At 44.7% G+C, this 23,670-nt stretch overlaps 3 protein-coding genes across 3 annotated transcripts; 2 read left to right on the top strand and 1 right to left on the bottom strand.

Annotated features, from left to right (window-relative positions):
- Positions 1–176: 176 nt before the first annotated feature.
- On the top strand, positions 177–12,189 carry LOC110500126 (inter-alpha-trypsin inhibitor heavy chain H2). The gene is made up of 20 exons (XM_021577301.2): positions 177–409; positions 702–731; positions 1,337–1,375; positions 2,336–2,508; positions 2,650–2,754; positions 2,979–3,141; positions 3,261–3,497; positions 3,615–3,731; positions 3,938–4,106; positions 4,323–4,448; positions 4,629–4,810; positions 5,021–5,206; positions 5,844–5,983; positions 6,149–6,321; positions 6,437–6,571; positions 10,416–10,529; positions 10,604–10,817; positions 10,968–11,140; positions 11,338–11,449; positions 11,663–12,189. The coding sequence occupies exons 1-20, from the start codon at positions 317–319 to the stop codon at positions 11,811–11,813; spliced, it is 2,832 nt and encodes a 943-aa protein (XP_021432976.2). The 5' UTR covers positions 177–316; the 3' UTR covers positions 11,814–12,189.
- A 4-nt stretch (positions 12,190–12,193) lies between these two features.
- LOC110500127 (DNA/RNA-binding protein KIN17) lies at positions 12,194–16,214 on the bottom strand. The gene is made up of 12 exons (XM_021577303.2): positions 15,963–16,214; positions 15,681–15,775; positions 15,479–15,522; positions 15,239–15,361; positions 14,959–15,143; positions 13,813–13,861; positions 13,639–13,696; positions 13,407–13,524; positions 13,176–13,295; positions 12,927–13,026; positions 12,688–12,788; positions 12,194–12,545 (listed from the first exon to the last, which is right to left on the bottom strand). Exons 1-12 carry the CDS (start codon positions 16,074–16,076, stop codon positions 12,459–12,461), a joined length of 1,194 nt encoding a protein of 397 aa, XP_021432978.2. The 5' UTR covers positions 16,077–16,214; the 3' UTR covers positions 12,194–12,458.
- Positions 16,215–16,300: 86 nt separating this feature from the next.
- On the top strand, positions 16,301–21,434 carry atp5f1c (ATP synthase H+ transporting mitochondrial F1 complex gamma polypeptide 1; the record flags this gene model as incomplete). Its single annotated transcript, NM_001165042.1, is given in 9 exon segments — positions 16,301–16,361; positions 16,976–17,010; positions 17,204–17,335; positions 18,998–19,205; positions 19,343–19,486; positions 19,667–19,731; positions 20,042–20,197; positions 20,490–20,586; positions 21,224–21,434. Coding segments are annotated over 9 exon segments (882 nt in total). The 3' UTR covers positions 21,228–21,434.
- Positions 21,435–23,670: the final 2,236 nt, after the last annotated feature.

The following is a 23,670-nucleotide window of genomic DNA, read 5'->3' as shown; positions in this document are numbered from 1 at the left end:
TAAATCTGTACATACCAGCATTGGAAACCCAGTTCTGATTGTCTGTGTGTGTCGCAGACTTTAGGCCCTCATAAATCAACGAGAAAACCAGCCCAAAACCGAACCTGTACGATCCCAAATATGCTGTGTTTACCCTCCTACACGGCAGGTCAAGTTTCAAAGTTTCCCTCTCCGGGTTACGTGAAACACAACAAATATTGACTGGGGCCAAGCGTCTATCCTCATTTTTGGGATCTTTCTGCTCCCTCTTGGGTCCCGGCTGAAGGACTATATCTGGGAGTGTTAAACCTCAGGCAACACATACAGGCCTGGAACCATGAGACGCCTGGCTCTCCTCCTAGGCCTGCTGGCCCTACACCAAACCCACTGCTTTGAGTTTGTGGTCGAGGGCGAGTGGGAGACGGAAACGGTGAGTTCATATATTTCAATGTCGACTGTTATACGATAACGAGATTGTTTTATAGATGTGTCTTAATTGCCTTAATGCTGATGGTCCCCAGGAAGAGTAGCTCCTGCCTTGGCAGCAGCTAATGTCGATCCTTAATAAATACAAATGTGTGTAGATACAGCCATCTCTCTGTCAAATGTGTTTTTTTTTGATAACGTTCCTTTTACAGAACTATATTATATGTGACGTCCATGTGATTGATTAATGTACAACTTTATTTTCTATTTTACAAACGGCCCTTTTGTTCTACCAGTCATTAGATGAACAACATGGACGATTTAAGGTGAGATGAAACTCTTCTTTTCTTTTTTCCAAACAATTTGTCTGAATTAATGTTATACAATGTCATAGTTTGCTATTCACAATCATTAATAATATGCATTTCTTATATTCAATATGACATTGATTCAATAATGCAACATATTATGAGGGAAATGATCCTGTCTTGAGGTGGGTTTTTTGTTTTTTTGCCCAATTACAGAAATAGAATACCAACAACATGTAAAAGCAAGCAGTCTGCTTCATTGACCTCTGAACTATTGATAAAGGGGTTACGTAGAGGTCAATGGATTGAACCCAATGAAAGTCCTATACATGTGGTCAATATAGGCTTACTGACAATTCAAACATTTAATTTAGAATATCTATAGAATTGTTATGCCATTTTCACCTACCTATAGTTACTGATACATATGAAACATTTTCTCTCTGAGGGCAGTTATGGGACAATACAGATACTCCTGCATCCACATTGCTTGCTTTTTGAGGTTTTAGAATGGGTATCTATCTGTAAAGCACTTTGTGACAACTGCTGATGTAAAAAGAGATTTATAAAATACATCAGCTTGATTGATTGGTACAGAGCTGATTGTTTCTGTGTGTTTCCAGAGGGCGATATTGACCAGTGAGGAGCAGGAAGACTTTGAGGTAGGTTTCTCTCTCTGGTCTCTGCTTGGTGTTCGACCCCTCTGTCCAATGTGGCAGAGTTTAATCCTCTTATCTACTAATCAATGGTCCTGTTTGAAGAGAATCCGCTGACAGACAGGTTATTGACTTCACTCTGCAGTTGCTACATCCATTTAACGTTTCTGTGGTAAAATGTGTCACTTTCTTTCTCAGAATTCACAGCCTGTTATACGCTGACTACACCAAACATTAGGAACACCTTCCTATTATTGAGTTGCACCTCCCCCTTTTCCCCCCCAGAACATCTTCAATTCACTGGGACATGGATTCTACAAGGTGTCGAAAGCGTTCCACAGGGATGCTGGTCCATGTTGACTCCAATGCTTTCCACAGTTGTGTCAAATTGGCTGGATGTCCTTTGGGTGGTAGACCATTCTTGATTGACACAGGAAACGGTTGAGCATTAAAAACCCAGCAGCGTTGCAGTTCCTGACACTGCGTTGCAGTGCCTGACACCTACTACCATACCCCATTCAAAGGCACTTAAACATTTTGCTTTGCTCATTCACCCTCGGGACGGCACACACACATAAAAAAACATGTCTCAATTGTCTCAAGCTGTCTCCTCCCCTTCATCTTCACTGATTGAAATGTATTTAACAAGTAACATCAATAAGGGATCATAGATTTCACCTGGATTCACCTGGTCAGTCTATGTCATGGAAAGAGCAGGTGTTCTTAAGGTTTTTTATCATCAAGTACATACTCCAAAGAAAAAAATGTCCTATCCATTTTTCAGTCAGATATTTTGATTTGTAGATTTAAAAAGACAATTCTGTGTTCCGAAACCAGTTGTTTTTTGTGGTTTATATGTAAATGTAGAGAGCTTGAGAGCTTGACAATTCCTATGCAACGGCACTCGTCCCTAGTTGATGACATCACAGCCAAAGTCAGTCTCACGTGCTCCACCTCTCTCGGTAGGCCATCCGGGGTGATGACATCACAGTTAAGAGCTACAAGGTGGAGAGCCGCATCACGTCGCGGTTCTGCCACACCACGGTCAAGAGCTCTGTGGTCAACTCTGGTCCAAATGCCCAGAGCATTGGCTTCAACGTCCAGATCCCCAAACAAGCCTTCATCACCAACTTCACCATGTGAGCCAACCGTCTCAATCACAATAAAAATCACAATCTCAATTCTCAATCACAATCCAAATGTCACGATCGCAATCACACTGCAATACAACCCTGAAATGAATGGAAAGAGCTGTGGACTATGTTGTGTCCTGTTGTTAGGAATGTGAATGGGATCACGTTTGTGGGCTCAGTGAAGGAGAAGACTGTGGCTAGGAACCTCTACGCTCAGGCTAGAGCCAGAGGGAAGGCCGCAGGCCTCGTCAGGTACCGTACAGCCCACAATGCACCATGGCCATGGTATTTAGTGTAGCTATACTGAAGAATGACATCTTGGACAATACAGGGAAATGGGTTCCCACCCATTTTTGACCGTTATGAATCCTATGCCATTCATAATGGTCTATGCCGTGTATAACAGACATTGTTGTTGCATAAGACCTTTCTAGTGTCCTGTGACTGACTATAGAGCTGGTAATGCTACACCACAGGGCTAACTCCCAGGACATGGAGACCTTTAAGACGGAGGTCCACGTGCCTCCCGGCAGTAAGATAGAGTTTGAGTTGCACTACCAGGAAATGATGCAGAGGAAGCTGGGCTTCTATGAACACTCACTATACCTGCAGCCTGGACGACTGGTGCCCCAGTTCCAGGTGAGAGAGCCTACGTTTGTGCATGTGTGCGTGCCTGTGTGTGGTATTTAACGACTGTGTTTTGATAGGTCAGTGCGGATGTGTCAGCGTATTTGAACCGTCTCCCTGTCTCTCCGCAGGTGGACGTGTATATCTATGAGCCCAGCGGCATCGCCTCTGTGGAGACACTCAACACCTTGGGAGAGCATTTCAGCGGCATGGCCAAACTCACCTCCTCGAAGGACAAGGCTCACGTGGTGTTCAAGCCCTCGCTCCAGCAGCAGAGGAAGTGCGAGAACTGCACCACCAGCGCTATCGATGGCATCTTTACCGTCAAATACGACGTCCTGAGAGACAGCAATGCCGGGGAACTACATGTGGGTACACACACTGACCGAAACACACGCAGTAACACACTCTTTGTGTCACTTTACTTTGTAACAGAAATGTAATACAGGAAGTATTGGTCACTGTTATCTCACTGTTTCTCCTAGGTTTCTGACGGGCATTTTGTGCATTTCTTCGCCCCGGCCAACCTCTCCCCCCTTCCTAAAAACATTGTATTCGTCATTGACGTCAGTGGATCTATGTGGGGAGTCAAGATGAAGCAGGTGTGTGACGTAACCATAAAAAAACTCACAGGGGTCAATCTTTGCTCCATCAGGGTCGTACATCTCTCTTCTCTCACAACCGGCAGACTGCTTGCCAAATGCCACACTGCCCTCATGTGGGTATTCTGTGAAACTGCACTCAAATTACTCTCCAATCTCATTTATGACTTTATCTCTCTCTCTTGCTCGATAACTCTCTCTCTCAGACTGTGGAGGCTATGCAGACCATATTGGATGACCTGACCATGGATGACTACTTCAGCATAGTTGACTTCAACCACAACGTGCGCTGCTGGAGTGAGGAGCTGGTTCCAGGCAGCACCATACAGGTGGCTGAGGCCAAGAAATACATCCAGAACATCAAACCCAACGGAGGTGAGAGAAGGAGGGAGGGAGAAGGGAGGGATGAAAGAAAGAGAGCGACAGAGAAAGAGAACGATGTGGAGGATTATAAGGAAGTAGAGGGTTGGATGGGATTAAGTAATGGGGACAGACAGAGGAATGAGGAAGAGAGGAAAGAGTGGTGGATAACGGAAGGCTGTGTCTGGATGTGTATCTGATTGGCTCTCGCTGCCCTTTGACCCGATTCAGGCACCAATATCAATGAGGCATTGATGAGGGCGGTGCAGATGCTGGTGAAGGCGTCCAATCAGGGCATGATTGACCCACGCTCTGTCTCCATGATCATGCTGGTGTCTGATGGAGACCCCACTGTCGGTGAGACATCATACCGCTGCTGATCCCAAAACTGACAATGACTGACGTTTCATCACCCAACTCATACCACTTCACCCCCCTTCATTTTCCCCCTCACGCCCCATCTAATAACCTCCAGTGGTGTACTGCCCTTCATATTATTGTGCTACCGTCATCCACCATCACTCCCTCTCTGCGTAGGAGAGATCAAGCTCAGCGCCATCCAGAAGAATGTGAAGAAGGTCATGAGGGAGGAGTTCTCTCTCTTCTCATTGGGCATCGGCTTCGATGTCGACTACGACTTCCTGGAACGCATCGCCATGGAGAATAGGGGCGTGGCCCAGAGGATCTACACCAGCCACGACGCCTCAGATCAGATACGGGTACAATAGACCCCTGCCCCTGAAACTCCCATTTATCCTTCTCTACCTAATCTTGCATCCTGTTGTATCACTACTCTTCCTCCGTCCCCTCCCTCCGCTCTCCCCCTTTTGTGTGACTACCTCTCCTCTGAATTCCCCTCCTATTGTTGTATAATCACTCTCTCACCGCCATCTCTGACCTCAACGCCCTCCTCCGTTCTCCTCCTCCAGCGGTTCTACAGCCAGGTCTCGTCTCCTCTCCTGAGGAAGATCACAGTTCAGTTCCCAGAGGACTCTGTCTCTGACGTCACACAGAACCACTTTGACAAGTACTTCAGTGGCTCAGAGCTGGTGGTGGCTGGGAAGGTGCTGCCCTCTGAGTCCACTACTCTTAACAGCTTCACCACTGCATCCGCTGTGAGTCATACATACACATGCACGCATGCACACTCATACACACAGGGGTGGAATAAGTACCCAAAAGTCATACTTGAGTAAAAGTAAAGAAAATGACTCAAGTCAAAGTGAAAGTCACCCAGTAAAATATTACTGGAGTAAAAGTCTAAAAGTATTTGGTTTTAAAAATAGTTAAGTATCCAAAGTAAAATTAAAAGTATAAATCATTTGAAATTGCTTATATTAACCAAACCAGATAGCCAGGGGCAAACTCCAACACTCAGACATAATTAACAAACAAAACATGTCTCTTTAGTGAGTCCACCAGATATGAGGGAGTAGCGAATACCAGGGATATTCTCTTGATAAGTGGGGGAATTTTCCATTTTCCTGTCCTGCTAAGCATTCAAACTGTAAAAAGTACTTTTGGGTGTCAGGGAAAATGTATGGAGTAAAAAGTACATACTTTTAGTAGGAATGTAGTGAAGTAAAAGTATTCAAACATAAATAGTAAAGTACAGATACCCCAAAAAATGACTTAAGTAGTACTTAAAAATATTTTTTGCTTAAGTACTTTACACCACTGCGCACACGCACACACACACACACACACACACACACACACACTACCCTCTCTCTGTCCCCCTCTTCCTCCCAGGATCGTCTGGACCTGTCCCTACAGACTGAAGCAGACTACCTGGAGCTAGACGCTGCGCTGGCCCAGCAGCAGCATGCCTTCACTGGCTTCGCCAGACAGATGTGGGCCTACATCACTGTCAACCAGCTACTGGTCGAGAGGTGAGAGAGAGGGAGAGAGAGATAGTTTAACACATCTTTATTTTCAATTTAAGGAGCGAATACAAAGCTTGTGCTATAATTTGCCCGCCCTTCGATACAGAATACAGAGCATGAATAAACACACAGAGTAACATTTTGTGAATGGTATATCCCTGTTCCCTGCAGGTCCCTGGCCCCCACTGCTGGTCACAAGAGGAAGATCACACAGAGGATCCTGACCTTGGCTGTGGAGCACCAGTTTGTCACGCCCCTCACTGCCCTACTGGTGGAGAGTGAGGAGGGCAAGGAGAGGTTGCTCGCTGACTCCCCTAATGACCCCAAACAGGGCTGCTGTGCAGGTGCCTGATCAAAATCACTAGAGTCCCCCATTTTGGGTCTTGTAAATGTACATGAGGGCAAGAGAGTGACTAAAGCTTTCCCAAACTTGGTGTGTGTGTGTGTGTGTGTGTGTAGGAGGATCTGGTATGGCTGCTCTCGGAGGAAGGACTCCAGTGCAGATGGTTCACAGCATCCCCCCCTGGGTCCAGAGGACCACCCCTGCCCCCCCTAGCCACGCCGAGAGGCCCCTACCAGATCACATCACCATAGGTGACCATAACACACACAAACCTCTATACACATCTGTGCTACAGCATAATGCTTCTCTACCTGTCCATATCACAATACGTAGAAACATACACATAGCCATTCACTCTGTTTTTAAAGGGGCAGTGCGGATAAAACGTGATTTCCCTGTGTTGTATATATATATTTCCCCACTATGAGGTTGGAATAATGCTGTGAAATTGTGAATATTATGATAATGCACTGTGTAAGAGCTGTTTGAAAAGTTTGCCTGAAATGTCAGCTTGTTTTGCTGGGTGGGGTTTTTGGACTAATATCAATAATCTCTACGGCCTAGAAATCCATGACTTAAAACACAAAGGTCTCATTGTACGCTGATGATTCATGTTTTCTTGTAAATCAACAATTTGGATCCCTCCACAGCCTCAAAGATGATCTAGATACTTTGTTTAACCTCTCTGGATTACAACCAAATGATGGTAAGTGTACAATATTACGTATTGGATCACTAAAAAATGACAACTTTTACATTACTGTGTAATTTACCAATAAAATGGTTGTCACGTACGTGAGGAGAGACGGACCAAGGCACGGATGTTGAGTTCCACATATTTATTATAAAGTGAAATTTAGCAAGAACAAAACAAATAAATCAATAAACTAACAACGAAACTTGACTACGTGGTGCACATGCACAAAATAATATCCCACAAATGCAGGTGGGGAAACAACCTACCTAAATATGATCCCCAATCAGCAGCAACGATAAACAGCTGCCTCTAATTGGGAACCATATTAGCACCCACATAGAGAAATATCTATACTAGATCACCACCTAGTCACGCCCTGACCTACTACAACATAGAGAACAAAGGGCTCTCTATGGTCAGAGCGTGATAGTACCCCCCCCAAAGGTGCGGACCCCAGCCGCAAAACCTGAAACCAAATGGGGAGGGTAAGGGGGGGTGATTAGTCTCGGTGGCGGCTCTGGTGCAGGTCGTAGCCCCCACCCAGACCCCGCATCCGGCCATGGCGCCGGGCTGAACGCTGTGCCTGGACTGGGTATCGGTGCCAAGGATGGCTCCAGCCATGGAGCTGGGTTGGACGCCGTGCCTGGACTGGGCATCGGCGCAGAGGAGAGCTCCTTCCCTGGATCAGGACTGTGGACCGTCGCAGGTTCCGGACTGGGGACCGTCGCCGGAAGCTCCGGACTGGGGACCGTCGCCGGAGGCTCCGGACTGGGGACCGTCGCCGGAGGCTCCGGACTGGGGACCGTCGCCGGAGGCTCCGGACTGGGGACCGTCGCCGGAGGCTCCGGACTGGGGACCGTCGCCGGAGGCTCCGGACTGTGAATGCGCACTGGAGGCCTGGTGCGTGGAGCCGGTACAGGTGGTACCGGACTGGGAAGGCGCACTGGAGGCCTGGTGCGTGGAGCCGGCACAGGTGGTACCGGACTGGGAAGGCGCACTGGAGGCCTGGTGCGTGGAGCCGGCACAGGTGGTACCGGACTGGGAAGGCGCACTGGAGGCCTGGTGCGTGGAGCCGGCACAGGTGGTACCGGACTGGTGACACGCAACTCAGGGCGAGTGCGGGGAACAGGCACAGGATGTACCGGACTGGGGACACGTACTTCAGGGCGACTGCGAGGAGGAGACACAGGACGCACCGGACTGGGGAGGCGCTCTGGAGGCCAGAAGCGTGGAGCTGGCCCAAGTTGCACCAGACTGCTAACCAGATCCTCTGGTCGGATGTTGAGCAGAACACACTTGCACAACATCTCTCTCTCTCCCAACTTCCCCATTACCTCCCTGACAGTCTCTGGCTCTTCAGGGCGAGTGCAGGGAGCACTCGCCCTGAAGGCGCACTGGTGGCCTGGTGCGTGGAGCTGGAACAGATGGTACTGGGCTGAGAAGGCGCTCTTCAGTGCGCCTGCGCTGTAGCATACTCCTTGCCAGAACCTCGCTCTGGTATCTCTCATTAAATTCCTCTATCGACTCCCACACAGGCTCTGGCACTCTCCGCTGCTCGACCGCTAGCTCCGCCGACCACCCCTCATGCCCCCCCCCCCCCAAATGTTTTAGTTTCGGGCTGTTTTTTTGGCTTTCTTTGTGGGTGCGAACCCTGGCGTCATCACTGTCCTCCCTTCTCTCCTTGCGTCCTCTGTGACCCCTGCCAAGGAAGTATCTCCTGTCCTTCTATTATTTCTTCCCAGGTCCAAATTATTTTCCCCATCGTAGCACGCTGCTTGGTTCTTTGTTGGTGGGATATTCTTTCACGTACGTGAGGAGAGACGGACCAAGGCACAGCGGATGTTGAGTTCCACATATTTATTATAAAGTGAAACTTAGCAAGAACAAAACAAATAAATCAATAAACAACGAAACGTGACCACGTGGTGCACATGCACAAAACACAAAATAATATCCCACAAAGGCAGGTGGGGGAAACAACCTACCTAAATATGATCCCCAATCAGAGGCAACGACAAACAGCTGCCTCTAATTGGGAACCATATTAGCACCCACATAGAAATATCTATACTAGATCACCCCCTAGTCACGCCCTGAACAAAGGGCTCTCTATGGTCAGGGCCTGACAATGGTCTAACAGTGAAGTGGACATACTCGATATTCATATCCCAAAAGAAAGAAATAATCTCCTTACAATGCATTTGAATGTAAAGTTAGCAAAAATAGATTAGATCTGGCTATTGTGGAAAGGAAAATACCTGTGTATTTGTGGAAAAATCACCCTCATTATCTATTTAGTCATATCCCAGTTTACCTATTCGCTTATGGCCTTGACTACTGTACACCTAGCGACTTGTTTTTTAAATTATATGAGCAAAAATATTATATTTGATTTGGAATGGCATTCGGAGGACAATAATGATTAAATATTAAAGCATAAGAGCTCTCAATAAAGGCTTCAGTCATTCAAAAGTTATACTTAAATCCAAACTGGTTCTCTAACAGATTAGTAAGGATGTTTTACCCCATGTTCAAGAATGGCCTTTTCCCCTTTATTCAGATTACAGCCTTTCACTTTCGGTTATTGGAAAATGATATCATCTCCAAAATATCACTATTTTTAAAACAAGCCGTAGAAAGTTGGTTGCAATTTCAGTTTAATCCACCAGAGAAAAAAAACAGAACAAATATTACAACAAATATTATGGTTAAATTCAAACATACTAATTCATTAAAAAAAACAATATCTTTGGAAAGAATGTTTAAAAAAGGTTTCATCTTTGTAAATGACATCCTAAATAGGACTGGCGGAGTCTGTTGTACTCTAAATGTAAAATGGTAGAGGCAAGTGGAAGGGGGAGAAAGTAAGGAACTTGTCTGTCGGCCCTGCATTAAAGACCAACATTGGCTAAAGAAAATTGTGATAAATAAAAAAGTATATCAGTTTCATTTAAGGACCCCAAAAATATATACAGTATATTGCAAAATAGTCGGGAAGAGATTTTCGATGTATTGATTCCATGGCACATGGTTTATGAACTGATACAGAAAACAACGCTGGATTCAAAACTTTAAATGACTATACAAAATTCTTGCAACCAATAGAATGTTATACATACAACTATCCCAGTACTGCAGATTTTGCTGCGAAGAGACAGAATCATTAGATCATTTGTTTTGGTACTGTCCACATGTAACTATTTTTGTTTCTTTTTGACCATTTTAATTTCAAAACAATCACAGTAAGTTACTTAATTGTTACCCAGAAATGATTTGATATGGATGGGCCATCAACATCGCCTACCTCCCTACCTGGCAATGTCTCAGTGGGTAATATTCCTATGTCCATTGCGTCACTATAGTAACGGTTGTTTGTCTGTGTGTTTTCTGTGTGACAGTGGAGAACGACCCTCACTTCATCGTCCACCTGCCTAAAAACAACATGGACATCTGCTTCAACATCGACTCAGAGCCTGGACACATCCTCAATCTGGTGTCAGACCCTGGTGCAGGTATGCGTGTGCATGCAAAATAAGTGTGTGTCTGTGCTTGTGTCCTCTTATTCTCCGCCCTCTTTGTCCTCTAGGCGTGGTGGTGAATGGCCAGTTGGTTGGCTCTAAGAGGGTCGGGGTGGAGGAGAAGGAGAAGGAGAAGGTGAACACGTACTTTGGCACCATATCAGTGTTCTACCAGCCTGACGGCATCAGAGTGTCAGTCAGCACCGACCGTATCGACCTGACTCACGGCAGGAACAACCACTCCTTCACCTGGGGAGCCACGGCCGACATCACCCAGGACCGGTAGGAACATGCACACCCGCACACACAGACACACACAAACCGCTGGTGAGGCACCATCAGCCTGTTTTACTGTGGTAAGGTAAAAAAGTACATTTCATAAGTACATGGTTTCCTGTTTTAACCACACGCTATGATCCCTGTGTGTTTCAGGGTGAAGGTTTCCATAGTGAAGGACTCCAAGGTGATGGTGACGGTGGATGACAAGATCACTGTGATGGTGCTGCTACATCGTGTGTGGAAGAAACACCCAACCCACGTGGACTTCCTGGGCCTCTATATCCCCAACAACAACCAGTACTCCTCTCAGGCCCACGGCCTTATAGGTAGGTCACCAATTGGACCCAAGTGTTACCCTGTTACTGTACTGTTACAATAATGTTATAAGCTAATTAAATTATTTTACATACAGTTGCAATATACCCTACATCTCCCTTAAAGTGAATCCTGCAGCAGTATCCCTATATTTAATCACAGCCTACTTCACTAGGTTTCACTGATCTGTGTGTGTGTGTGTGTGTAGGTCAGTTTGGCCAGGAGCCAGAGGTGAGGGTGTTTAACCTGCACCAGGGAGCTGACCCTCTGAAGAAGAAGGCCACCATGCAGGTGAAGGGCAACAAGCTGGTCGTCACCAGGTAAGAACACACTCTCTCATGCACATCCCTGCTGCCATGTAAACCACACACAATTACAGGAACAACATCAGCACGTCACACATACTCAGTCGGTAGACTTCCTCTCTGTTCAGGTAATCCTTCCACCATATCACACAGTGGGACAGAGTGCATGTGAGTGCTAACACGACGAGGCTTGTAGACGAGGTTGTAACTAGTCCACGTGTGTGACAGGGGCTGGCAGAAGGACTACAGGCGGGATAAGAAACGTGGATCTGACGTCTTCTGCTGGTTCATCCACAACAGTGGCAAAGGCTTCATCGACGGCCATTACACCAACTACATCGTCCCGCGACTCGACAGCTTCCTGGCGCTCCCGCCCTGAGCGACCAATCGCAAGGCACACGGGGGTACCATGCAACCCAGGCAGTCAGAGACGGGGCGTAGTTATAAGGGATATGCTATTCCACAGGTACAGGAGACACACACATATGGAGCCAATTTGACTAGACACATGTTATTACCTGTTTTCATATCACAGTTCTGTCTGACAACTCTCTCTCTTTATGAAACGTTAAAAAAAACAGTATCAGTATGTATAGCAGTGTGAATGTTTCATCATTTTCATGAAGACTACGCTGCCGACTTTGAACTTTATGTACACTTCTTAACCAGAACATTCCAATGACTGTTGTATTTCTCAGACCTCATCTTACATGGTAAAATCAAATTGTTTTTCAATCAACCATTGTATCAAACAATTCATAGGTCAATTGTGTTGTACTTTATTCAATAAGTAATATTGCAACATTAAAATGTATTTGTAGAGAAACATTTTAATAACAATACAAAAGAAAACTAAAAAGAAAATGTCCCCCCCCCCCCCCATAATCATTGCTTGGCTAAGTCAGGAAGTGATACCTCCATAGAAAATGCATTCTGGGATATTTAGAGAAAGTAACTCTGACACAGTAGAGTCTCTCGGGTGATAGGCCTCAGTGGCAGGGTAGGGGGCTCTTGGGTTACGCTGTCATGTAACAGAAGTCATGATAGATCCGGCTATTTTAGAGAAATCCTCGTAGGCGATCCCATCCACCCTCCTCCCTTTCATCCGACCCTGAGGAAGAAAACACACCCTTGTATGAGAAAATAAGAACCATTCATATCATCCCAAAGCATTTGCTATACCAAACATCTATTCCACCACCAAACGGTAGAAACTGTTGCATGACGAGAGCCATTTTGTGCCTGGTCCTTACCGAGTCAAGTGTGAGGGTGGCACTGAACTTTCTCTCGTCTATGGAGTCCAGTAGGGCCTCTGTGTCTCTGTACACACCGTTCAGAACCAGGACCCTTTTACCTGTGGGACAGATTTGATTATTAGATTTGGTGAAATAACAGGTCAGATTACAGATAAAGTAAAAATGTACAGTTTACAAATCATACATTTCCTGTGGACATGTGTGTGTGTGTGTAACCGTGGCGAGAACTAGGTTACCTGGTGCAGGGATGACCGTCTCCAGGTGACTCTGGTCTAGTTTCAGTTTGTCCCCCGAGTCAATCATCTTCACAACGGCTGTGTATTTATCCTGCACCTCCTACAACACAACAACTGTTGGCCTAAATACATATGATATTCTTCTCAATGGCAGCGTACTGACTATAAACCTCTTATAAGATACTCAGAACACAAAACTGGCCCAAACATCTTGGATATGATCACGCATGTGTGGAACTAATGTGCTACCTTGATGACTCCTTTCTTCTTGTGGTATTTCTCCCCCAGTCTCTTGGTAACAACTTTGATTACGATGCCGGGGTGCAGCCAGTGGTCCACTCTCACAGACCTCTTCTTCTGCTCCTCCATCTCAACGTAACACAGTACACAAAGGGTTACATGCACACGTGTTTAACACAGAGTTAACTTGACAGTGCATCAAGTCAGAGCTGAGAGGGAGAACTGGAAACACTACCGTACCTCCATGATCTCATCCAGGGCTGACTTCTTCTTCTCCTCTTTGGCTTCTGAGGTGGAGGGAGCATCTTTCCTTTTCCCTGATCCTGCTGCCTTCAGGGCACTGGGACCCAGGGCCACACTAAGGGGAAGAGGTAGACACAGTGTTAATCAGAGTGAAATCCCCACAGTCATTTACTTTTGCATTGCTATTGATGACGGTGAGTCATTCTTACTGAGATCCAGGTTACTGTACCTGGCTTTAGATAGGCCATCCGCAGAGGAACAGGAGCCCTTGGCCAGATTGAAGGTAACTGAAATATAATCCGAAATATAACCAGCGAGAGATGAGCGGACAAAACGGTGTAATCTGTATAATTTCCGACCAAACGCATCATGAGTTACCTATAAAAAAATATTAAAAACATACTTTTCTCTTCTTCACTTTCTCGTTTCAACTCAGTGAAAACCGGTGCTTCCTGAAAAAAAAGAGGGACAGGTTGTTTTGAGTCCATGACATGTCATAGATAAAAAGTATCTTTGCTGAACAGTAGGGATGTGAAGCTTTCCTTTCAAGCACAATTCGATACAGGAACAAAGCTTTTAGTTTGAAATAATTCTGTGTGATTTGGTTTAATTATTTTCCATTCTAAATTAAAATCTGATACTGATTAAGTTTAGGAGCGGGGCCTCTGAGCTGGATCTGTCTGAGATTACTTCTCTGAGCTGTGTGTGAGAATGATGTATGGTGTGTGTAGGCGCCTGAGCTGAGCCAGAGGGCAAACTGAGCATCTACCACTATCTGATTTGGGGGGGGGGGGGGGTATGCTTTTTGTTATGAAATTACAACTTTAACCTGTTCATGTAAAAATGACAAAACACACTGATTTTGCTTTAAACAACCACCAAAACTATTTCTTATGGTGAACCTGGCAATCGAAAAGCCCCAATCAAAAGTTAGATGTGCAATCAGAAAGATGTGAGTTGTGTCCACACCGGTAGCTTATACAACTCCAGTAAAAAAACAAATGCACAGCGCATTTGATAACAATGACCCAGCAAATTACATTGGTTGTCACCCAAATAATAAAGCCTAAGATTTGACATTGCGAAAGCCATTTTACAAGCATTTGAATGCTGATTGTGCCGCACAGATCTACGAATATTAGATCAGGGATAGGCTCTCGTTGGTGCGAGCTGCTCTGTGCGCCGTTGTTATCTGACTTGGAGATCAATGACTGTCATATGAATTGACATGCTTAGTTCGATAGGCTACTAAAAAGGAAAGGACACAAATTCAGTCACAAAAGATTTGAGGTCTTTTTGGAAAAACGTTAGTGAACTGGGGGTTTGCAACTTTTTTTATTGATTTTCTGACCAATACATGCTACATTTTGATCAGTTTGGGCTCCCGCAAACCAATGCACTTGTATCTTAAACATATGTACCGGGTACCGATGCGTATCAGTGAATCGTTACATCCCTAGTAAACAGAACCCTTGGCCAGTCCTTGTTCAGCAGACAGAGTGTAATATCCCCTCCTAGTCAGAGGAGGGCAGTAGTGGTACTCTCTCACCTCTGGCTCCCTGCCTCCTTGGCCTCGGCGGACCTGCTCCTCTATGAACTTGGCACTGCGCTCCTGGTCATCGAGGTCCTGCTTCTTCTTCCTCTCCAGCTCCTCCTGCCTCCGGATGGTCTCTGGGTCACGGTCGATGTACTGGATGTACCAGCCTTTGGGCGTCTCGTCCACCTTACAGAAACCTGGGAGAAGTCATCAGACACAGCAATGTCAGGGATCAGACAGACACAGAAAACACACATAACCTCTGTTCTAAGAGGCATGAGCGTGAAAGTACCCTCTTTCCCCAGCCACTTGGTGAATTCAGTGAGAGTCTCCCACTGGGTGGAGTTCATATGGACATGCTCTCTGTCATTGATGTACTCGTTATAGACAATGTTGTTTTGCACTCGCTTGGTTCCTGGAGAGAGAGAGAGAGAGAGAAACATTCAGGTTTATCTTACAGTCTCTTTATAAGTAGCTAGTGTAATATTGCGTGCACATATAATATATAGATTCAGAAGAAAGCAAATATTACCAAAGCGTCTTTTAATCAGCTCAATAAAGTCATTCTTGAACTCCCTTGGTGAGAGGAAGAGTGGAGAAAGCAAGTAAGTCCACTAGTGGAACACCTCCACTGGCTCATCATTACTGACATGTCATTTTAACATTTATTGGAGACAGTGTTATAGAACACGACATACCAACAGCCAGACCTAAGTAAATGCAGATTGACTCACTGTGAGAAGTTGTCCATGATCTTGTTGGGGTCCTCCGAGGCCAGCAGCAGTTGTCTCTGGTGGGACTCGGACATGCAGTGGCATTTGAAGCCATTCTATGGGCAGAAAGGGAGAGCTAGTTCAACCTTCTGTATTGTATTAACTAGCTATTGTCCTTGCCTTTACCGTTAGCACGCAGAGCCTAACTTCTGACTTTCCTGAGGACAATACAGTCCATCTAGCTCGCTAGCTAATTACGCTATATAACGTTAGATAGCTAACTTAGCTAGCCATCTTTCTTACCTCGTCTCGACATTGTTTCTGGCACATTTGACAATACCATCGCAATTTTTGAAGACCTTTTGCTTTAATCCTATTCCCGATCGCCTTTGGGCTTAGAAAACCCTCTTTCCCCATGTCAAATAATAATCGTCTACATAAACATATGCAAGACAATTATTTAAATTCGAAATAAGCCTCGAACACGTTCAAATCTTGTTATGCTCTTCTCCTTCCTGCTAAAACATCTGCCGCTTCCGTGGGTATTTCGTCACCAATTAACGTGTACTTTGAAGTAACGCGAGGTTTGTTTTTTCGTCCACATCCTGCCATTTACTGGCGCTTGCGCAGTCCTGCGAGTCTGACCTTCATCCAAGGAATAATGTTCGCTAGGACTAGCGCGTTGGTTTTCCTCCCACAATGGTAACGTTTTATTTGCAAAATTCCGTATATTTGACAACATGATTTTGAGCATTGTGCTGTCGTAGACATATATGACAAATGCGTAAGTCGTATGCGTTAGTGAGCCATGTAAAACATTGCAAGGGCGCGCTAACCCGGTGTAGGCCGCAGATGGTGTGCGGTGCAGAGTGAATGGCCAAGTTCAGCCGGTGCGGTGGCTAAGATGATATTAGCTTGCTAACTAACTAGCCATGTCATTGAATTGTGTGACATCTAACTAACATTGGTTAAATGGTCCTTTAGTAATTCGTACAATGCCAGCTGTTTTCGGAACAGCGTCCAGTTCTTTTCAAATTCACTGTCCCTCCCGCTAACCAAGTTGGCATGCATTTTCTGGAAAAACCTAACATGCTAACGTTAGCTAATTGTTAGCTGGTGACATGGACTCTAGGATAACGTTAACTAACTGATTGCTCTATAGTTGTACTAACAGCATGTATTCGCTTATAGGTAGCTAGCTCTTTGTATTGGGAGGCAAATAGTTTGTAATCCCCTAGTTGAGGATGTCCACGTTGTGTCGCGAACTTGCAATGACAATGTTCTAACTTACCTAGCTAAATCTGTTTGTTTTGTAGTGGGCAGGTCAGGAACATGGCTACCTTGAAGGACAGTAAGTGTTTACCTTGCCATCTCTTTAACTACTCTGTGTTACATAACATTCACTTTTGAGCTTCCTCTTTTTAAGTCTTATGCGCAAGTTAAACTTTTAAATCATGATGATATTGTAGCTGTGTGTCTCAATGTTTTTGAACCTCAAATGTTTAGTCAGTCAGTGGCATCCATCTTTCCCACTCCCATTCTAGTCACCATCCGTTTGAAGTCCATCAAGAACATCCAAAAGATCACCAAGTCCATGAAGATGGTGGCCGCTGCTAAGTATGCCCGCGCTGAGAGGCAGCTGAAGCCCGCCCGCGTCTATGGAAACGGCGCCGTGGGTATGTCATTGCTTGCTTTGCATGATCTCTATTAGAGGTCGACCAATTATGATTATTGGAGGACCAGAAAAGCCGATTCAGATTAATCGGTCAAGTTTTTTATTTATTTATTTGTAATAATGACAATTACAACAATGCTGAATGAACACTTATTTTAACTTCATATAATACATCAATAAAATCAATTTAGCCTCAAGTAAATAATGAAACATGTTCAATTTGGTTTAAATAATGCAAAAACAAAGTGTTGGAGAAGAAAGTAAAAGTGCAATATGTGCTATGTAAGAAAGCTAACGTTTCAGTTCATTGCTCAGAACATGCGAGCAAATGAAAGCTGGTAGTTCCTTTTAACATGAGTCTTCAATATTCTCAGGTAAGAAGTTTTAGGTTGTAGTTATTATAGGACTATTTCCCTCTATACCATTTGTATTTCATTAACCTTTGACTATTGGATGTTCTTATAGGCACTTTAGTATTGCCAGTGTAACAGTATAGCGTCCGTCCCTCTCCTCGCTCCTCCCTGGGCTCAAACCAGCAACACAACGACAACAGCCACCATCGAAGCAGCGTTACCCATGCAGAGCAAGGGGAACAACTACTAGAAGGCTCAGAGCGAATGACGTTTGAAACGCTATTAGCGCGCTAACTAGCTAGCCGTTTCACTTCGGTTACACCAGCCTCATCTCGGGAGTTGATGGGCTTGAAGTCATAAACAGTGCAATGCTTGACACACAACGAAGAGCTGCTGGCAAAACGCCGGAAAGTGCTGTTTGAATGAATGTTTACGCGCCTGCCTCTGCCTACCACCGCTCAGTCAGATACTTGTATGCTCAGTCAGATTATATGCACCGCTAGATAATATCTAGTAATATCATCAACCATGTGTAGTTAACTAGTGATTATGATTGTTTTTTATAAGATACGTTTAATGCCAGCTAGCAACTTACCTTGGCTTACTGCGTAACAGGCAGTCAGTCTCCTTGTGGAGTGCAACGAGAGAGAGGCAGGTCATTGCATTGGACTAGTTAACTGTAATGTTGCAAGATTGGATCCCCTGAGCTGACAAGGTGAAAAGATGTTGTTCTGCCCCTGAACAAGGCAGTTAACCCACCGCTCCTAGGCCGTCATTGAAAATAAGAATGTGTTGGTAACTGACTTGCCTAGTTAAATAAAGATTAAATAAAGGTGTTAAAAAAAATAATAAAAGAAATTCGGCGCCCAAAATTTCAGATTTCCCATTGTTATGAAAACTTGAAATCGGCCCCAATTAATCGGCCATTCCGATTAATCGGTCGACCTCTAATCTCTATACACACACACACTAAAGTCCAAGGGAATTGATGATTTCTATGTGACGGTCATGACTCTATTAAGACCATAGTGAGAGGGCAGGGGTAGTTCAGGGCCTTTATTCATAAAGTCTCAGAGTAGGAGTGCTGTTCTAGGATCAGTTTAGCCTTTTATATCACAATGAATAAGATTACATGGACAGAGGGGACCTGATCCTAAATTAGCCCTGGTACTCAGGCGCTTCTTGAATACCATCCCTGTACTATATGGGTTGTTTCACACACACTTATTGGGAAGGCCTATGTGGCGTTTGACCGGGGTGTTCAACAAACCTGTTGATGGTCCCTCTTCTCTTGCTTGTATGTCCTCCAGCCCTGTACGAGAAGGCTGAGATCAAGGCCCCAGAGGGAGTGGCCAACAAGCACCTCCTGATCGGTGTGTCGTCTGACCGTGGTCTCTGTGGCGCCGTCCATTCCAACGTGGCCAAGGCCATCAAGGCCAAGATTGCTACCCTCACCGGCGAGGGCAAGGAGGTGATGGTAGTTAATGTGGGGGACAAGCTGAGGAACATCCTGCAGAGGTACAGAATGATAAAGAAATACAGCCATATCAGCTTTACTTTACTATATGATGCCCACAGCAACAGGTCCACTTTAGTGGTTCCCTTTGGAATTTAGTTTATTACCATGACAACAGTGTTCCCTCCCTGCCACCCAGGACACATGGCAATTACCTGCTGCTCAGCTGCAAGGAGGTGGGCCGCAAGCCCCCCACCTTTACTGACGCTTCCATCGTCGCCACAGAGCTGCTCAACATGGGCTTCGAGTTTGACCAGGGTGCTGTCATCTACAACAGATTCAGGTATGGATGGAACCTTTCACAGCCGCATCAGTGTCTTGTCTCCTCCAAATGTTTTCTTAGTTGAGACACTATTGGTATGGGAAGATTCACGTCAAGGATAGTCCCATCCTTGTCCTTCAAAGTACATAACATCCATTCAAGACTTGTTTTGATAATGGGCTATTTTCCCCCCTCATTCAGGTCTGTGATCTCCTACAAGACTGACGAGAAGCCCATCTTCTCTATTGATACTGTTGCTAATTCAGGTACAACAAGATTGTTTTGAAGGTCGCATTAATTCTTTAGTCTACGTCTTTGAGGAGGGGGTGCTGCTAAGCTGACATATGGAATTGTTTTAAGATGGTCATACTATGGATCATTTAGCTAATTGATTTTTACATTTTAAGACCCCTTTAGGTTTCAAAGAAATAAATACATATATTTGGCCTTTACTATTAAAGCCCATGGAAATGCATTGAATAACACATTCATACATGGCATAAAGATATTAAAGATATATGCCCCACAAAATGGCCGACTGACATCATGTGTCGTATTTTCCCTCTCCTGTAACAGAGAACATGGGCATCTATGATGACATTGATGCTGACGTGCTGAGGAACTACCAGGAGTTTGCCCTGGTCAACATCATCTACTTTGGCCTGAAGGAGTCCACAACCAGCGAGCAGAGTGCCAGGATGACCGCTATGGACAGCGCCAGCAAGAACGCCTGTGAGCATCTAACTCAAGCCGCTGCCTCTAACAACTAGCTTACTGCTCATCTTCCTCACCTGTCTATTAAGTCGTAGTCTTCCTGCCTGCCTCATAGCACACACAGTAGCTGTAGTCCTTTGTGATTATCTTCCTCAGTCTCCCTCTACTGCTTGATTGAACTAGTTATGCCTCTAGGGTTGCTGTTGATATTACAATATCAGCTAATCTGGTTGCCAGGTCTGTGTGCCTGCACTGTGATGGCTTTGTTCTCAGATTCATATCAACCCTGGCTCTGTTCTCTCCCCTCCAGCTGAGATGATTGACAAGCTGACCCTCACCTTCAACCGTACCAGGCAGGCTGTCATCACCAAGGAGCTCATTGAGATCATCTCTGGAGCTGCTGCCCTGTGAGTACTGTTCACTGTCAGCTTATTTCTGCCCATCCTCTCGCTTGCTCTGTTTCATTCTTTGTCCCTCTCTCTCCCTCACACATTGGTTGTTTCCCCTTGTTGTTTGATCTGTCCCTCACAGTAATGTTTTTTTTTTTCTTCACACATTCTTCCCCACTCATTCTTAACCTTGATTGGTTACCTAGACCTTTGAAAATATCCAGATCTTGACTCCTTGCATGAGCCCACCCATTATCTGTCATTATTAAATATTTAGACTTTTTAAGTTTGTTTACTAATCATTTATTTTCTGTCAACCTTATTACTCCAATCCCTCATGTTGGTGTCAGGACATAAATCATGTGATTGTAGGTAACAGCACCTAGGGTACATGTGCTATGCTCAAAGTAGATAGTTGCCAGTGCTTTTAAGTCCAGGACTATGTTTAATCTTTGTCCGGAAAACCATCGCACTGTAGTCTTTAAAATGGAATAGCTCCCTCTAAGGCCTAGTGTGTTCGATCATGTATCCTGTGTTTTTTGTTGTTGAAATCATACTAGACCCTATTATTCCCCCACATTTACTGTGACATTTTGGTTGGGTATTTTGCTTTCATCCTGTTTTTTTTCTGAATGCGTGTTCTGTGTGGTTTCAGATAAATGGACGAGGTCCTCCTGCCGTCATCGCCTGTGGTTCTGGCATACATGCTTCTGAGTACTTCAAACGGCTGTCAAGAGTTTTATGAACATTTGTGCTTCTATTTGTAAAATATACGGTAAAAAAATAAACCTCTTACAGAGAAACGTGTTCCTTTCATAGGTCCTCCTAGTTCTACTCACAATAAATCCTACTTGTGACCATGAAAAGAGTGATGTTTGAGCATAAAGATAGGCTTCAATTTACATTGCTATTGTGTTTTCCTTCTGTCTGAAAAATGCAAATGCACTTCCAAATATAGGCTGTCTATGGAATGTATCACTCCAAAAGGTTATCATTGCACTCAATTCCTTTGAAATAAAAGTCATGGTATTTGGCACAACTCTTAGTATTCTACACTAATAAAATATATAAATGCAACAATTGCAAAGATTTCACAAAGTTACAATTCATATAGTCAATTGAAATAAATTCATTAGGTCCTAATATATAGGTTTCACATGACTGGGAATACAGATATGCATCTGTTGATCACAGACCCTTAAATAAAAGGTATCAGGAAACCAGTCGGTATCTGGTGTGACCACCATTTGTCTGGTGTGGCGAGACATCTCCTTCGCATAGATTTGATCAGGCTTTTGATTGTCTCTTGTGGAATGTTGTCCCAATGCCTCTACGAAGTTGCTGGATATTGGCGGGAACTGGATCACGCTGTCGATCCCAAACTTGCTCAATTGGTGACATCTTGAGTATGCAGGCCATGGAAGAACTGGAAAATGTTCAGCTTCCTGGAATTGTGTACAGGTCCCTGTGAAATGGTGCTGAGCATTAGCATGCTGTGACATGAGGTGATGGCGGTGTATGAATGGCACAACAATGGGTCTCAAGGTATCTGTGCATTCAATTGCCCTCGATAAAATGCCATTTTCTTTGTTGCCTGTCGCTTATGCCTGCCCATACCATAACCCACCTCCACCATGGGGCACTCTGTTCACAACGTTGACATCAGCAAACCGCTCTCCCACACGACACCATACACGCTATCTCCCTGGTATTGTTGAAACTGGGATTCATCCGTGAAAAGCACACCGCTCCAGCATTCCAGTGGCCATCGAAGGTGAGCATTTGCCCACTAAAGCCGGTTTCAACACTGAACTGCAGTCCGGTCAATACCCGGTTGAGGACAACGAGCACGCAGATGAGCTTCCCTCACGGTTTCTGACAGTTTGTGCAAAAATTCTTCTGTTGTGCAAATCCACAGTATCATCAGCTGTCCGGGTGGCTGGTCTCAGATGATGCTGGATGTGGAGGTCCTGGGCTGGTGTGGTCTGCGATTGTGAAGCCGGTTGGACATACTGCCAAATTCTCAACATTGGAGGTGGCTTATGGTATAGAAATTGTAATTAAATTCTCTTGACAACAGTTCTGGTCGACATCCCTGAAGTCAGCATACCAATTGCACGCTCCCTCAAAACTTGAGACATCTGTGGAATTGGGTTGGGTGATAAAACTGCACATTTTAGAGTGGCCGTCTGTCCCCAGCACACGGTGCACCTGTGTAAGGGTCATGCTGTTTAATCAGCTTGATATGCCACACCTGTCAGGTGGAGAATGCTCACTAACAGGGATTTGTGCACAAAATTTGAAAGATATGTTTTTTGTTTGTACGGAAACGTTCTACGTTCTTTTATTTCAGCTCATGAAACGGGACCACTTTACATGTTGCGTTTATATATTTGCTCAGTATAGATCTGTATTTTTCAACACGTAGATATTCTATGTAACAAAGAAACAATGAATGAACTGGTTATTCAACGAGTTTGTGTGATATCTACTGTATAGCCAGCCCATCTGCATGTATCAATATTGTTCTCCCACTGTCCAGTGAGAAAGTAACTGTGTTGTCAAAAACAGTCAATGGTAATGTTTATGTTGGTCATTTTGTTGCGGAACTTGATTCTACGACTGAAATGGGATGAAAGGTTAAGTACCCTTTTCATTGATGGTATCCGGGGCTGCAATGTTTCGTCTGTTCATTTATGAACAGTGCAGCCCATACAAAATGTAGCCACTATGTAACCAATGAGTTATTAAAGATGTATAAACCATCTATACTTGTTAACCTATTGCTATAAGACCTGTATAAAGGGTTCTCATTATTCCTGTTATTTCAATAGTTTTTGTTGTTGCTGTAGTAGGCCTTGTAAGCGGTGTTAGTTTAGTGATATCAGATGACTCCTGCTTAGCAGCAGAGTCTCAGCCCAGCGTCTTAGAAAAATAAAGCCTGATGCGATTTCTTGTCTGTGTTATTTTTACACCACTAAAACGGAGTGCAAAAGGTGTTTTTAAGAGCTCAGCGCCAACACTATGCTCACACATACAGAAGAGTTTCTATTCAACGGTGTGTGTCTCTATACGGTCTTTATTGAGTGTAACCTAATCTGA

The sequence above is a fragment of the Oncorhynchus mykiss genome, chromosome 21 (assembly GCF_013265735.2).
Source record: "Oncorhynchus mykiss isolate Arlee chromosome 21, USDA_OmykA_1.1, whole genome shotgun sequence".
In the NCBI taxonomy this organism is placed as follows: Eukaryota; Metazoa; Chordata; class Actinopteri; order Salmoniformes; family Salmonidae; genus Oncorhynchus; species Oncorhynchus mykiss.
The sequence above is the reverse complement of the archived record's forward strand: the minus strand, read 5'-3'. Positions and strand labels throughout refer to the sequence as shown.

Excerpts from the sequence above, each read along its gene's own strand:
- LOC110500126 (XM_021577301.2), top strand. The coding sequence starts at position 317 with ATGAGACGCCTGGCTCTCCTCCTAGGCCTGCTGGCCCTACACCAAACC. Across the intron at positions 3,732-3,937 it reads GGGGAGTCAAGATGAAGCAG|ACTGTGGAGGCTATGCAGAC; the intron begins GTGTGTGACGTA and ends TCTCTCTCTCAG. Across the intron at positions 10,530-10,603 it reads GGTGTCAGACCCTGGTGCAG|GCGTGGTGGTGAATGGCCAG; the intron begins GTATGCGTGTGC and ends TTTGTCCTCTAG.
- LOC110500127 (XM_021577303.2), bottom strand. The coding sequence starts at position 16,076 with ATGGGGAAAGAGGGTTTTCTAAGCCCAAAGGCGATCGGGAATAGGATT. Across the intron at positions 15,144-15,238 it reads CAAGTGGCTGGGGAAAGAGG|GTTTCTGTAAGGTGGACGAG; the intron begins GTACTTTCACGC and ends GACTTCTCCCAG. Across the intron at positions 12,789-12,926 it reads GACGGTCATCCCTGCACCAG|GTAAAAGGGTCCTGGTTCTG; the intron begins GTAACCTAGTTC and ends TCTGTCCCACAG.